The 16143-nt window shown below is 39.3% G+C and overlaps 1 protein-coding gene across 2 annotated transcripts in view; it reads left to right on the top strand.

Moving 5' to 3' along the window:
- Nucleotides 1-16143, top strand: part of pik3c3 (phosphatidylinositol 3-kinase, catalytic subunit type 3) — an 18068-nt gene continuing 1925 nt past the window's right edge. Inside the window, exons 1-23 of one of the 2 annotated variants that reach the window (XM_055007607.1) lie at nucleotides 1-393; nucleotides 1259-1447; nucleotides 1659-1802; nucleotides 1903-2032; nucleotides 2237-2263; nucleotides 3188-3274; nucleotides 3522-3617; nucleotides 3753-3824; nucleotides 3963-4067; nucleotides 5032-5124; nucleotides 5241-5426; nucleotides 5784-5914; nucleotides 6381-6462; nucleotides 6664-6731; nucleotides 6836-6941; nucleotides 7373-7489; nucleotides 7809-7940; nucleotides 8888-9016; nucleotides 11977-12046; nucleotides 13772-13836; nucleotides 13920-14004; nucleotides 14093-14167; nucleotides 14252-14420. In XM_055007607.1, coding sequence (XP_054863582.1) covers nucleotides 329-393; nucleotides 1259-1447; nucleotides 1659-1802; nucleotides 1903-2032; nucleotides 2237-2263; nucleotides 3188-3274; nucleotides 3522-3617; nucleotides 3753-3824; nucleotides 3963-4067; nucleotides 5032-5124; nucleotides 5241-5426; nucleotides 5784-5914; nucleotides 6381-6462; nucleotides 6664-6731; nucleotides 6836-6941; nucleotides 7373-7489; nucleotides 7809-7940; nucleotides 8888-9016; nucleotides 11977-12046; nucleotides 13772-13836; nucleotides 13920-14004; nucleotides 14093-14167; nucleotides 14252-14420 — 2423 coding nt within the window. In that variant the 5' untranslated portion in view covers nucleotides 1-328. The remainder of the gene's footprint in view (nucleotides 394-1258; nucleotides 1448-1658; nucleotides 1803-1902; nucleotides 2033-2236; nucleotides 2264-3187; nucleotides 3275-3521; nucleotides 3618-3752; nucleotides 3825-3962; nucleotides 4068-5031; nucleotides 5125-5240; nucleotides 5427-5783; nucleotides 5915-6380; nucleotides 6463-6663; nucleotides 6732-6835; nucleotides 6942-7372; nucleotides 7490-7808; nucleotides 7941-8887; nucleotides 9017-11976; nucleotides 12047-13771; nucleotides 13837-13919; nucleotides 14005-14092; nucleotides 14168-14251; nucleotides 14421-16143) is intronic. The other variant, XM_055007608.1, reaches the window with a different exon arrangement.

Here is a 16143-nt window from a genome sequence, read left to right on the forward strand (position 1 = left end):
TACTCTAACCTGGCTGTAGATTTCGGTTGCTGCTGCTGTGTTGTTGTGTAGCTATCAAAAACATCTACTCATACCCGGTGAGACAGCCGTTAAAATAATGTCTTTACCGTGATGCCAGCAGCTTAAAGCTATCTTTTTAAACATTTGTACAGACTGACATTGTCTCTGACCGTGTGTCCGCAGTGTTAGCTGGACTCTGGAGTGTTTTTGTGCTGATCCGAGGCCTTGTCGCAACACCAACCGCTCGCAAAGTGTCATATAACCGACAGGGATTTCATGTTGAAGTTGTCAGGGTTTTGGTTAGAATTTAGTGTTTTCCCGTCGGAAGATGGACACTGATAAATTCAACTATGTTTACAGCTGTGACATGGACATCAACGTTCAACTTAAGATGTAAGTTTTGCACTTAATGCTTTTGGTAAAGCGGTGGAACTAAGCAGTCTTGTGACTGGACAGGATGCTCGTGTTTGCTGAGCGTGTTTGAACGGTGTGGGTCTCAACATGACTTTGTGACTTAAATCAAAGGCTTTTACTGTTTAGAACTACTATAAACACTCTGTTTTTCGGTCACATTTTAACGAGATACTCAAATGGTGTCAACGATGGTCATTAGGGATGTGTAGTTTGACTTTATAGTGAAATATCTTACTAATTAATCTGTGTTATACCAAAATGTAGTGATTTTTGGCTTTTCTCTTGCTTCTATACTTGGAAACATAATATTCGTGTGTGTTTAAAGTAATTAAGGCAAAGGTGATGGACATTTTTAGACAAACTATCATCAAATTCAATTTGGAATTAACATTTGGAACACTAATTCTTTATTGCCTGCTGTTTTAGACTCGTGTCATTTAAGTTAATGAAAATGACAATAATATTTTCATTTTAATTGTTTTTTTGTGTGGATCTTATCTACATACAGTATTTACCCTACATGCTAGTTTGTTTGTTTTTTACATAAAGAGCCAAAAAGAGTAGAAGAAATTTCCCTGATATACCCATAACTTAGATCCTCACTCCTGACAACTTCCAGTGAACCAATTTCAAATTAGCATAGTATATCAAACGTCAAGTCAACATGAAGCTCACTTTGTAAAAGACTAAAAGAAGACAAACCCTCCATGAAAACATTTCCAGATATTGACTTTATTCTGAGAGGACAAGTTTGAGCTCTCCTGATAACATCAGCAAACAGTCACATTGAATCTCCCCTTTCTCACATCCACACTTTGTCTTTGTTTCCTCTTCTCTTGTCCAGAGGGAGTTTAGAAGGAAAGCGAGAGCAGAGGAGCTACAAAGCGCTGCTTGAAGACCCAATGCTGCGGTTCTCTGGCCTCTACCAGGAGAACTGCTCAGACCTCTATGTCACCTGTCAGGTGTTTGCTGAAGGCAAACCTCTTGCTTTGCCTGTTCGCACCTCGTACAAAGCATTCAGCACACGTTGGAAGTAAGAACCATGCTGTCTTTGACTTTGTTCTCACATATGATCAATGATGTATTGCCATCATACTGGGTATTTAGAGCTAAACAGGCATACAATCTTTCACAATACTGACTCAGTTTCTTAAAGCTTTGGAGAAGTGACTGTTCAGCTAGTCAGATCTTTATCTCCTGCTTAGTCTTACTCTGTTTGTCCTCTCTCCTGCTGTCTTGTGCAGCTGGAACGAGTGGCTGCGGCTGCCAGTCAAGTACCCAGACCTTCCCCAGAGTGCTCAGGTTGCTCTCACAGTGTGGGACATCTATGGGCCTGGAAGAGCTGTCCCTGTTGGAGGAACTACTGTCACCCTGTTCGGCAAATATGGGTGAGTGTACCTCGCATTATTGCTTATGGTTCCTTTCTGTTACAATAAAGCATTCTTTAAGATGTGTCACCTTGAACCACCTACTCCTGCCCTGTTCTAGTATGTTCCGACAAGGGATGCATGACCTGAAGGTTTGGCCGGGCGTGGAGGGGGATGGAGGGGAGCCCACCACCACACCAGGACGCACCAGCAGCAGTCTGGCAGAGGACCAGATGGGAAGACTCGCCAAGGTACATTACAGCTTGTGTGTGGACAGGAGAAAGGAGCGTGGTGTCTAGGATAGGATTTCATGAGTGAGTGTGAGACTGAATAGCTAAAAGAGAGGACTGGATGTAGCAGTAGGATGGAAAGTGAACAAGAAACATTGTGCGTACTTTGGATAAAGACAGAAACCCTCCGATGCAAAGCCGTGTCTAAACCATCATCTGTTCCAGGGCCCTGACCTGGAGGTACTCAGTGATGTGAGTACAAGCAGAGGAGTTAGTGTTGGCAATGCGGAATATGTGTGTGTACTGTATGTGTATGGAAAATGGCCTTGGCCAAAATGGATTTGCCAATAAATCTCCACTTGTGTAATACACCTCCTAAATGATGATTACCACATCAGAACAATTCAGACCATGGCAGGGACATTAAATACCTTTTCTCTGTTTACGTTGCATTGTTCTGTGTGGGGAATCCATAAGCAGGATACATCTATTCAAATACATTTTGACCCAGGTTTCAGTGTGAACACTTGTTGTCTGTCAAGGTGTACGGCTGCATTCTTGAGAGCATCACACACTTTGGTTTTTAAGTTTCCGGCTGTTGCCATATCTTAGTGTGTTTCAGTGTGTATGCATGGATTTCACGTTCATGTGGACACGAGAAAATGATGTTGTTGCAGCTTTTTGGGATACTAAGAGGAGGCCATCAGGGAGTACATTTCATTTTTACAATATCTGATTACATTGGCTTGTTTTTTAATCCCCCGTTTCCTAAACGAAACTCACTGATTCCTCTTTTTTTTTTTAAATTCATCATGAGTGCAGTTGGCTTCATCATATATAAAGTTCTGCTATCAGTTCTTATGTCGTTTCAAAGAGTGAGTACTAATTCTAACCAGCTGAGTTGTGGGCTTCCTATTCATTGCCAAGTGTTTGCTTACATTCCCAGCACCCACACTCACTAACTGATGAGTGGACTGGCTGCTGAGTGTGTGACCGTAGATGCTAGACTGGCTGCTGGCACTGAATTTGTGCATGATTGGACGAGCTGTTTGCACACCAGCCACCATGCTGTGACCAGTTCTGCAACAACAGAACCTCATTTGTGTGTGTGTTTTGGTAAATGTTTGTCTTTTTCTTCTCGTCTCTGTGCTTTCTTTCTCCACCGTCTCCATCCAGCTGACGAAGGCTCATCGACAAGGCCACATGGTGAAGGTGGACTGGCTGGACCGGCTGACCTTCAGAGAGATTGAGATGATCAACGAGGTGAGTTGGCTGCAAATGCTGTCAGGAAAGCAGATCATCTTCATATGAGTAATTATTATCATTAAGGCTTTGAAAGTACAGATTAGTCCCAGCTGGACTTGTATGCAGATCTTGCAGGAATGCAGTGACTTACTTACATAGAAAGAACAATGCAAGACTGTGTTTGCCATTTCATTGTATGCATGTGGTGTTGTTTTTTTTTTTTTTTTTTTTTTTTTTTTTACAATCTCTTTGTGTATTTCTGCAGAGTGAGAAGCGCAGCTCTAACTTCATGTACCTCATGGTGGAGTTTCCTCGTGTCAAAACAAATGACAAGGAATACAGCATTGTCTATTATGAAAAGGTATTTACGTTTCTATAACGTCCAACTAGCTTGTTCCTTCCATATTGTTTTTTTTGTAAAACCTCTACAGCAGGCAGTTATGTGTAAAACTGTACATGTTAGCTGATGGGTGTATTGTACTTTGTCGTTATTCAGGATGGCGACGACGCATCGCCTGTTCTTACCAGTTGTGACATTGTCAAAGTCCCTGATCCACAGATGGGGATGGTGAGAGGACACACACTTTTACTTTTGGTGGCTTTGATGTTGTCGATGAAATTTAAAAGAAGTTGTGTTTAGGTGTAGTCATAGATATATATATTATATTTACAATGTACCATCTGTTTGCTTTCCTTTTCCTCATAGGAGAATCTGGTTGAGAGCAAGCATCACAAACTGGCTCGTAGCCTTCGGAGTGGGCCCTCAGATCACGACCTGAAGCCCAACGCAGCCACACGTGACCAGCTCAATGTAAGCAACTAGCACTTCAGTTTTATATTTAAATAATCGAATTCCACCAACGCTGCATCTTTCAAGTGCAGATGCCACAAAAGACACATTACAAAACATGTTAAATACGGTTTGAAGGAAAAGTAGAAACAGCGTTAATGGAAATAAAATGTACTTCATGTCCAGACAGATTGATCCCGTGCTGCTTTTAAAAGGTCTTTGCACATCTGGCATTCAAAGAGCCTTAAAAGCACAATTTCTTTTAGTTTATCTGAAGTTAGGTACAACTTACCTACTGACCTACTATTGAAGCAGGACAACAGTGTTCTAATGCAGTGGGTGTAGCCCTCAAAAGGATTGCAGCTCATTACAATACGATAAGTTGCAATGAACCTTCTGAAAATATATCAAGGACAAATGAGTCAAAACAGGATGTAAACATCATTATAGTAAAAACAGGAGACGGGGAAGATGAGTAAATCTAAAGTCACATAATAGTAAAATAAAAAGGAAGTAAAAATGAACTTCCTGATCACTACTGCCCTGTAGTATGATGTGTATTTTGGGGGGTAAATTGGCAGCTTTGGCATTTCTGCTGCTGCTGGGAATTTATTCAATGATTTTAATGTAATTCTACCCAACAGCAGAACTGCCACAGATATAAATACCCCAAAATCACCTCTCCATCGGTTTATGCTTTAGGGTAAGGTTTCTTTGCGTGCTTATTTTTCAGAACACTTGGCAGCAAATAATATTTATCTCAGCTGTCAGTTTTATTTTCAATTGATTATTCAGATATTTAACATAGAAGTAAGAACTTATCTAACAAACTGTTTCTTATACCTTTGCCTTTCAGATACCGAGCTGAACTCATTTTCCAGATAGCCCTCTTTAAATACTGATCAGTTTGTCAATATCCTGTTTGCTTTAGCAGTAAGAGTAAATTGCTGAAATTGATTTGATGTCTTTCTCTGTGCACCAACAGATCATCGTGAGCTACCCTCCCACCAAGCAGCTGAGCTCTGAGGAACAGGACCTGGTGTGGAAGTTCAGATACTACCTAACCACACAGGAGAAGGTCGGTGGTTTGCTAGTTTCTACATTACTTTTCTTGAGCTTTCTCCCTCATCAGCTTCTGTTGTTTACAATTTAGCACATTTTAAATGCTTCCTTCTCCTCTTTCTCAATCTCCAGGCCCTGACAAAGTTCCTCAAGTGTGTGAACTGGGATCTGCCCCAGGAGGCCAAGCAGGCTCTGGAGCTGCTGGGGAAGTGGAGGCCCATGGATGTGGAGGATTCCCTGGAGCTGCTGTCATCCCATTTCACCAACCCCACAGTGAGACGCTACGCCGTGGCACGCCTGCAGCAGGCTGATGATGAGGTAGGCAGAACTAAGCACAGTCAGGATGTGTGTGGCTGGATGATGACTAAAACTTAAAGTACAATATTTAAGTGTTTTGGGATTTTTTTTTTTTTTGATAATTTTGTGTTTAAATTGGTTGACAGTAAGTGCACTGATTGTGTGTTTGTACATGGGTTGGGTGTTACACAGCTACTGCCCTTAACTCAATCCACAAAAAACAGTAATTAAAGATCTGCCATAAGTACTTAATTGCATTCAGTTAATTCTGTCTCATAATCATAGGGGATTTAATAGAAATGGAAACAACTTTGGAGAGAAATTAATCTTGCTTCATCATCATAATTACATATTTAATTGATTATTTTTTCTCTCTAGGACCTGCTAATGTACCTTCTCCAGCTGGTGCAGGCGCTCAAGTATGAGAACTTCAGCGATATTCAGGGAGGCTTAGAGCCAGGCAGCAAGAGAGACAGCCAAGGACTTTCAGATGACTCCACACTGGACAGGTCAGTACTTGGATGTTACAACATTATGTAAGCTGCTCTGGCTGTGGATCATAAAAAGGTCAACGCCTCTAACCACATTCACAGACACAGGCCTTTTCATAAAAATGTCAAAAAACAGGGTTTTTTTGCTTCCAGGATCTAAATTTACCCCAAAATGTTCACTGGCTGGGAGAGCATATGCTGATTTCCAGAAATTGATTATTTCTCTTTCAGAAACCGTAGTGAACTCTTTGGATGTTCTGATTTTACTGGCAGGTCCACAGCTGCAGCCACAATCTCAGGCTGTTTTGCTGGGTGCAGACTCTGCAACCAACATCTTGAATTAACAAAGATTTGAACCAAGCTGACATTAAAATGAAATGTCAATGCTGAACACACCATCCTCACACCTTTAGTAGCCATCTTTAGAATATCACGTTCTTTGTTTTTGTGTATCATTTTTGCTTCTGTTTTATTCTTTTTGAAGCTCCCAGATTCTTTCTGGCTCATCAGGATCATCCATGGCGCCACAGAAAGGCAAGGAAGGAGCCGACAGTGAGAATCTAGAGGTAAGAAAAAGCACCTATTGATAAAGCAAAATGAAGAGTCAGAAGGACAGTGTGGTGCTCGGAATTTCAGATGCGTTCTTGTTTCTTTGACTTTACACACAAGGATTGAAAAATGCAGGAAAACGTGATGTGTTGATGTCAGTCAGTCACTATGAGCTACATGTCAGCTCAATGAATCACACTGTCTGTGTTTCTTTGTAGCAAGACCTGTGTACGTTCCTCATCTCCCGTGCTTGCAAGAACTCAACGCTTGCCAACTACTTGTACTGGTGCGTACAGTTCATAATGATTTCCCCACTGTAAAGCAAAATTAGATTAGTTTATTATGGCAGAGAATTTGTGTGTTTAAAAAAAAAAAGTCTTTCTTCCACAGGTATGTGATTGTGGAGTGTGAGGATCAGGACACCCAACAGAGAGATCCTAAGACCCATGAGATGTACTTGAACGTCATGAGGAGGTTCAGCCAGGCTTTACTCAAGGTCAGCACTCAGAAGGAAATATTTCACATAATATGCTTTAGCAAAAGGTTCCTGAATGTTCATCAGACACAGTGTTGAAGAAATTTCACTCATAGCCATTTGAAGTTTGCTGTAGTGGGGTGTTTATTCCGGCATACGGTGGGCTTACCAACACAGAGCATGAGTCTGTGAAGGTATTATAGGATAATATTAGGATTAATATTATAAATAAACTTGCCAAATTTATCATAGTTGACTGAAAATTATACAAAAACAAGTTTCAGTGTTAAAAGCGCACATTAAATTCTCTCCCATGCTTTTACTTAACGCTCAACCAGTTTTTCAGTTTCTTATCTGTCTGTATTACAGCAAAGCTAACACACATATAATCGCTAACAAACTGAAGACAACAAATATCACTGAAAATATCACAGAGTTTCTCTTCCCTCCAGGGTGATAAGAGTGTGAGGGTGATGCGTTCGCTCTTGGCTGCCCAACAAACATTTGTAGACAGACTGGTGCAGCTGATGAAAGCCGTCCAAAGAGAAAGTGGAAATCGCAAGAAGAAGGTAACAATAGAAAACTCCCACATGGTTTGATACTCGCTCAAATGTTACATTATGTCTTTTCATATTTTTGCAATTTTTTCCTTAACATAATTTATTCAGAGATTTTTTTTAAACAATTTGTTAAATTAAAATCCTTTTTTAACCATTTCTGTCTGAAATAGCACACAAGGCAAATGAAATCCTCCTTTAAAAAGGACTTTGCATGTTTCAAACACTTATTCACAATGTTTTTTTCAAACTGGTATTTATTTGTAGCCCCTGAACACACTGATCCTGCTGAGTTGTGCAAACATCAGCATCCCTCCATGTGTTTCTGCAGACGGAGCGTTTGCAGGCTCTGCTGGCTGACAACGAGAAGGTGAATCTCTCAGAGATTGAGCCAATTCCTCTTCCTCTGGAGCCTCAGATCAGGATCAGAGGCATCGTCCCAGAGACAGCAACACTCTTCAAGGTACAGAAGACTTTACTCTCATCCTTTTAAATCGATTTCTTGCCACTTACACAACTGAACAGTCCTCAAAGTGTAACTTAAATTACATTTCATTTGTCTGTGACTCCATGAATATCTGCTCTATAAATCACTTATCTTGTGTTCCCAGGAATATCACATTAGCCTTTGATGTTCTTTGGTTCATGATTATCCTCTAGTTTTGCATTAATTCAACAGATTACTGTTCCATTATCCATCTACATAGATGGAAACCTTATTTTGATACCGCCAATCAAATTTAGCATAAAACGGTGACATCAGTGTTTTGTCAAAGGCTGAGCAGATGGTTGACCCAAACAACAGAATACAAAAACAAGTTTGTTATAGAAATGGCCTAAAATATGTAAAATATGATGTAGAAAATGCAGCTTAATTTGCCATCTTATAACAACATTATATATGGTCATTTAACAGCACTTTTTCAGTGTTCACTGTCAACCAGGACATTTTAAAAAAATGCTCCTTACTTAAAATAATCATATTTCTATAAACACTGCTGCTTTTTTGGCTTTTGATAGCAAAAAGTGCCATTTCGGCTTTAATTGTGTGCAGAAAGAGGCAGTTTATGGTGCTGTTGTTCTTCCATCATCATCATCTGCACACAGAGCTCCACGGGTTCTTAGTTGTGTTCTGTTTTTATTCTTGCTGATTTGTTATCAAACAAAGCCTGCTCTGGAGCAGCATAAATTGCTGTGATGATGTATCCCAGTAAAAAGCGAACCACCGTTGTAGTCCTGAAAACCCAGAGTTAAACTTGAAATTTCCTTGCAAACCCCATATCCTGACTCAGAGTACAGACTTCTGGTGCATCTGGTGGTTAATTACTGAAACAAAGACACAGCTGGTCATGATTTTAAGCAATATTTATTCAGTATACTGTATAAGTCTTTCCTCTTGGTGTGTATCAGAGTGCTCTGATGCCAGCCAAGCTGATCTTCAAGGCCGAGGATGGAGCCATGTACCCAGTAATCTTCAAACATGGAGACGACCTGAGACAAGACCAGCTCATCCTGCAGATCATCTCGCTCATGGACAAAGTACGGTTTTCTTTATGTCGTACTCCTACAGGGACACAAGCAGGCAGTGAGAGGTTGTAACGTATTTTATTTGACACAAGAAGAAAGGTACTGCAGGTGAAGCAGGTCTTGCTCATCTACATATTTTTGAATTTACCACCAGCTATATATGTAGTATATTTAATGCCAGAGCCGTACACCATAGCAGTAAACTATAATTAGTTTCCATGTCAGTTGTACTTTGCAGGTATCATCTCTCTTATCATGTATGTATCAAACTGTGTTTTATGGTCCTTGTGCCCCCCCCACCTCTCTACCTCTATCCCTCTACCTCCACCTCTAACCCTCTACCTCTAATCCTCTACCTCTTCTGTCCTTCTCAACCCGCCCGGCCAGCAGGCAGATGGGTCTCCCCACATAAAAAGCCGGTTTCTGCTCGAGGTTTTTTTCCCTGTTAAAAGGGTGTTTTCCTTGCCACTGTCGCCTGTTGGCTTGCTCTGGGGGTCAGGCATATGGGTTCTGTATAGCGTCTCAAGACAATTTGACTGTAATTGGCGCTATATAAATAAAATTGAATTGGAAAATTGTAATTCAAAATATCAGGGATAAAATCTAATGCTATACTACGACATTTTTACAACATGCTATAGTCACCAAAAACGTCATATTATAGTATGTCGTCCGAAAAGTCACCAAAAACGTCATAGTATAGTATGTCGTCCGAAAATCGATTAAAACGTCATTTTTGGTGACTTTTCGGACAACATACTATACTATGACGTTTTTGGCGACTTTTCGGACGACATACTATACTATGACGTTTTTGGATACTTTTCGGACGACATACTACACTGACGTTTTTATCGATTTTTGGACGACATACTATACTATGACGTTTTTATCGATTTTTGGACGACATACTATGACGTTTTTGGTGAGTTTTCGGACGACATACTATATTATGAAGTTTTTGGTGAGTTTTCGGACGACATACTATGACGTTTTTGGTGACTTTTCGGACGACATACTATACTATGACGTTTTTATCGATTTTTGGACGACATACTATACTATGACGTTTTTGGTGACTTTTCGGACCACATACTATACTATGACGTTTTTGGTGACTTTTTGAACCATATACTATACTATGACGTTTTTGGTGACTTTTCAGACGACATACTATACTCTAATATTTTTGGTGACTTTGAACGATATACTATGACGTTTTTGGTGACTTTTCGGACGACATACTATACTATGATGTTTTTGGTGACTTTTCGGACGACATACTATACTATGACATTTTTGGTGACTTTTCGGACGACATACTACACTATGACGTTTTTATCGATTTTTGGACAACATACTATACTATGACGTTTTTATCGATTTTTGGACAACATACTATACTATGACGTTTTTATCAATTTTTGGATGACATACTATACTATGACGTTTTTGGTGACTTTTCGGACGACATACTATACTATGACATTTTTATCGATTTTTGGATGACATACTATACTATGACGTTTTTATCGATTTTTGGACAACATACTATACTATGACGTTTTTATCGATTTTTGGACAACATACTATACTATGACGTTTTTATCAATTTTTGGATGACATACTATACTATGACGTTTTTGGTGACTTTTCGGATGACATACTATACTATGACGTTTTTGGTGACTTTTCGGACGACATACTATACTATGACGTTTTTATCGATTTTTGGACGACATACTATACTATGACGTTTTTGGTGACTTTTTGAACGATATACTATACTATGATGTTTTTGGTGACTGTTCGGACGACATACTATACTATGACGTTTTTGGTGACTTTTTGGATGACATACTATACTGTGACGTTTTTGGTGACTTTTCGGACGACATACTATACTATGACGTTTTTGGTGACTTTTCGGACGAAATACTATACTATGACGTTTTTGGTGACTTTTCGGACGACATACTATACTATGACATTTTTATCGATTTTTGGATGACATACTACACTATGACGTTTTTATCGATTTTTGGACAACATACTATACTATGACGTTTTTATCGATTTTTGGACAACATACTATACTATGACGTTTTTATCAATTTTTGGATGACATACTATACTATGACGTTTTTGGTGACTTTTCGGACGACATACTATACTATGACGCTTTTATCGATTTTTGGATGACATACTATACTATGACGTTTTTGGTGACTTTTTGAACGATATACTATACTATGACGTTTTTGGTGACTTTTCGGACGACATACTACACTATGACGTTTTTATCGATTTTTGGACGACATACTATACTATGACGTTTTTGGTGACTTTTTGAACGATATACTATACTATGATGTTTTTGGTGACTGTTCGGACGACATACTATACTATGACGTTTTTGGTGACTTTTCGGACGACATCCTATACTGTGACGTTTTTGGTGACTTTTCGGACGACATACTATACTATGACGTTTTTGGTGACTTTTCGGACGACATACTATACTATGACGTTTTTATCGATTTTTGGATGACATACTATACTATGACGTTTTTGGTGACTTTTCGGACGACATACTATACTATGACGTTTTTGGTGACTTTGAATGATATACTATAATGTTTTTGGTGACTTTTCGGACGACATAGTATAGTATGTCGTCCGAAAAGTCACCAAAAACGTCATAGTATAGTATGTCGTCCGAAAATCGATAAACGTCGTAGTATAGTATGTCGTCCGAAAATCGATAATGTCATATGACCTTTTTTTAATTTACAAAATATTTAGTGTTTTTAGAACTCATCGTACGGCATTTTGACCATATCCTGCAACATGACAGTTTTACGGAATACTATGATTTTTTTCTTCACCAACCTATGGCGATATCCTAACCCAAACTAAATGTTCAATTCTCATTCATAAATTAAATCTTATTTTTTGCTTCTGGCTTATAGCTGTTAAGGAAAGAGAATTTGGACCTGAAGTTGACACCCTACAAAGTTCTGGCCACCAGCACCAAACACGGTAAGAACTCATCACTATTTAGTAATCTGTTTGGTAGAAAGTTGACCCCTTTTAAAACTGAATAAATACAATGATGCAGAGTTTTTGTGACAGTCGTAGTGAAATATAGGAACTTGATTGAAGTAAAACAGCAGCAATATATTGACAGAACAATAGGGAGAATCCATTCAAAACAGCAAATAATTGAATATGTAGTACAATTTTCTGTGACTGTGGTGCACTTGCAACATGAGTCAGGACAGCGTTATCAACAGCATTAGCTCTGTCACAAATGTTTTTGTTAGTACAGGTAGTTTCCCATTTGTGATTTCTCATCAGCCACAAACTAGAACAGAGAAGAAAACATCACATTTTGTGTTAGTGGCTCAGGATGAGCCAAACTTTATCTCAAGGATCATCACTGGTGACAAAAGGTTTGTCTATGGATAGCACCAAGAGAAGAAACAGCAACAGCAGTTTCCATAGTGACAGAGCCCAACCGGCACATCAGGTCAGGAACACACCAGGAGCCTGCTCGTTTTCCTTATCATTCACGTGATTATGCATTGACAATTCTACTGTAACATCTTGAGGAAGTTGGGGGTGAAATGACCTGAACAGTTGTGCAATGGCCTTGGGTGCTCCCTATGACTTCTTCCTCTTCCCCAAAATGAAATTCAAGTTGAAGAGTCACTGTTTGACAGTTTTGGAGACTCAACACTAATCGCAGATGGTTCCTGTCATGCGTACGTAGCAGGACTTTCAATGAGCATTACAAGCTTTGCAGGAGTGTTGGAAGTGCTGTATTGCTGCACAAGGAGACTCTTCTGATTGGGATGGTGGCCAAATTTAAATCACGTATGGTTTTTGAGGGTTTTTTTTTTTTCTTTTTAGACAGTCTCTGAACTTCATAGCACCTTGTATGTTTCTCCACACTGTATTTGCTTTGTGGCTGCTATATGAAGTGTAATTCAAAAGTTCGGTTGCGGTATTGATAAAAATCAAACCATAATACTCTTCGAAGTAGTCTCCTTGTGCAGTGATACACAGCTCCCAGTGCTTCTGTATCACTTATAACTATGCTTGGAATTCCTGTTCTGTAAGCAACTTTAATTTCATTTTGGGGAAGAAGCAACAGAGACAATGCTAGCAAGAGCCAGAGTTCCTTCACCAGTTTTCCTTGCCACTGTCGCCTTTTGGCTTGCTCTGGGGGTCAGGCATATGGGTTCTGTAAAGCGTCTCGAGACAATTTGACTGTAATTGGCGCTATATAAATAAAATTGAATTGAATTGAATTGAAAGTAGAGAAGCACAATTGAGGTGTTGCGGCTGAAAAACCTGTGGATAGTCACCGCTCTGAAGAGCACAGTTGGAGCACCTAAATGCCATTACACAGTTGTTTGCACCAAATTTTCTCACTTAGACACCTCAGGACATAACAGTAGGTGTTCACAGTCAAACCCTGAGGGACAAAATCCCAGTGCACAGGCCTGGAAATGATGATCATGCTCTTGGTGTGCTCCTGACTTGCTGCAGGTTCTTAGCCCGCAAAGACTGCTGTTTGGTCTCTTATCACTGGTGATGATCGTTGGCATGAAGGCTGGTTCATCTAGGGCTGTTCGATCCAAATGCACACCTGCCAGTAGCCATAAAAAGACACTGAATCATGACTCACTAAAGTTACTTGACCTCAGTTTCAGAGCTTCATATCTTCCAGTGTAACCAAGAAACAACATTCTTCTCCAGGTTTTATGCAGTTTGTGCAGTCGGTTCCTGTCGCTGAAGTCCTGGCTACTGAAGGCAACATACAGGTGAGCAGTGAAGCAGTTGAGACATGACTTGGAGTGGTGCAGCCTGGAAATGTCTGACATCTCATTTAACCCCGTCTTCACAGAGCTTCTTCAGGAAACATGCACCGAGTGAAAAAGGTCCCTATGGCATCAGCTCTGAGGTGATGGACACCTACGTCAAGAGCTGTGGTGAGACACTTATTCTGTTGGAATCTTCAAGCTGCAGAACACATTAACTGATCCCATCAGTCTGATCGATGTTTCCGTCTCCTTCCAGCTGGTTACTGTGTCATCACCTACATCCTGGGAGTTGGAGACAGACACCTGGACAACCTGCTGCTGACAAAAACTGGTGAGGCAGACATAATTATACTGTTTAACATCTTGCTTATTTAAAAAGTTTTCCTTTACCGTATTCTCTCCTCGTTTCTTCCAGGGAAGCTCTTCCACATCGACTTCGGCTACATCCTGGGCCGAGACCCCAAACCGCTGCCTCCGCCCATGAAGCTGAGTAAAGAGATGGTGGAGGGGATGGGAGGGATGCAAAGCGAGCAGTACCAGGAGTTCAGGAAGCAGTGCTACACCGCCTTCCTTCACCTTAGGAGGTAGACTGCACACACAAACATAGCCTAGAGCAAGCACTTTTAACATTTAATCAGAAGGACTGACTAGTAATGATATAATTTTCACAGGTTTTAATGTTAATTTAGGGTAAATGCAACTCAGTTCTGACATGTTACTACATACACTACTGTTCAAAAGTTTGGGGTCACTCAGACTATTTCATGTTTTAACATAATTGCACAAGGGTTTTCTAATCATCAATTAGCCTTTCAACACTATTAGCTAACACAATGTAGCATTAGAACACAGGAGTGATGGTTGCTGGAAATGTTCCTCTGTACCCCGATGTAGATATTCCATTAAAAATCAGCTGTATCCAGCTGGAACAGTCATTTACCACATTAACAATGTCTAGACTGGATTTCTGATTAATTTTTTAAAAAAACTTTTCTTTCAAAAATAAGGACATTTCTAAGTGACCCCAAACTTTTGAATGGTAGTGTTAATTTTCACATGTAGAAATTACATTTTGACTAGTCAAAGCTGACTGATAGCTTTAATTTAATTTAATTTATAGATGTCAGTTGTTTAGCTTTTAAATCAACAACTGATATTCAAATTTCCAATATGTGCAAAATAAAAACAAACCATGTATGATCTGTGTCATTAAAGATATCTACAGTGACATTTTGCCCAGTAAAAATGACATTTCTTGATATATAAAATTTACATTTGACTTGTTATAAAATGAATTGCAGATACCTTGAAAATAGTTACTAGTACAAGCATAATTTTTATTTCAGATATCAGAAATAACATCATTAGCTGCAGTTCTAAGCAGACATATGATTAATTTGATGTTGACAAGTCAGAACTAAATTTTAGATCACTAGAATTCCAATCATGATATATGTAATGTGATTTTATTATATCTACAACGGACATTTCCACTAGAAAGAAATGAAATGTTCACATCGAGAAATTGTAGACATATTTAATTAGAATTGCAACTAGTCAGAACTACCTTACGGATGTTTTGTCTTAATATTCTAATCTCTAATCTCATTCAGAAGACTACTAAGATGTTTTTTATATTTGAAAGATTCCATTAAATCACTGAATTAAAAGATGTTAATTTCATTACTTTATATTGTTGCCAAACACTGCCTAAAGCATTAGATATATTTTCAATTTTAAAAGAATCACTGTTTTCAAATTAAGTCAGTGCATCTTGAAAATAAACTAAGAGTCTTCAAATGGAATTTAATAAAGTAATGGGAAGTATAGAGCCTTCTAAATGTCATGATGATATTTTTTGAGGCCCCTTTTGCATACCTTCACCATAAGCTGTATATTCCTACTGATCCATACATGCAGTTGGTGTATTGTTCCAGTTTTAGTACACTGCCTGATTAGGGAAACACTGCAGATACTGTGGACAGCAGAGATGATGAAGGTGACACTTTACATGGTGCATGTGTTGCTTAATATGTATTTTTAAAAGGCTGATCTTGACAGTATCAGATTGCAGGTTGTGACCTTCAGTCAGCAAAACCATCACTACCGTCAGTGTTACAACCATTAGAAATGAGGGTGCACTGGCTCTCTGTAGTCACAACTGCATGACCTGTACTATGGCACAGTGTAATTTAGGCTGCAGTTCACTACTGGACTACAGAGAATCAGTGCAGCTTTGCAATACCGCATTAAGAAAGCTCAGCTCTCACTGACTGCTGTTGAGTCACACCGTATGACTGCAGTTTG

This window comes from Amphiprion ocellaris, chromosome 23 (assembly GCF_022539595.1).
Source record: "Amphiprion ocellaris isolate individual 3 ecotype Okinawa chromosome 23, ASM2253959v1, whole genome shotgun sequence".
NCBI classification, from domain to species: Eukaryota; Metazoa; Chordata; class Actinopteri; family Pomacentridae; genus Amphiprion; species Amphiprion ocellaris.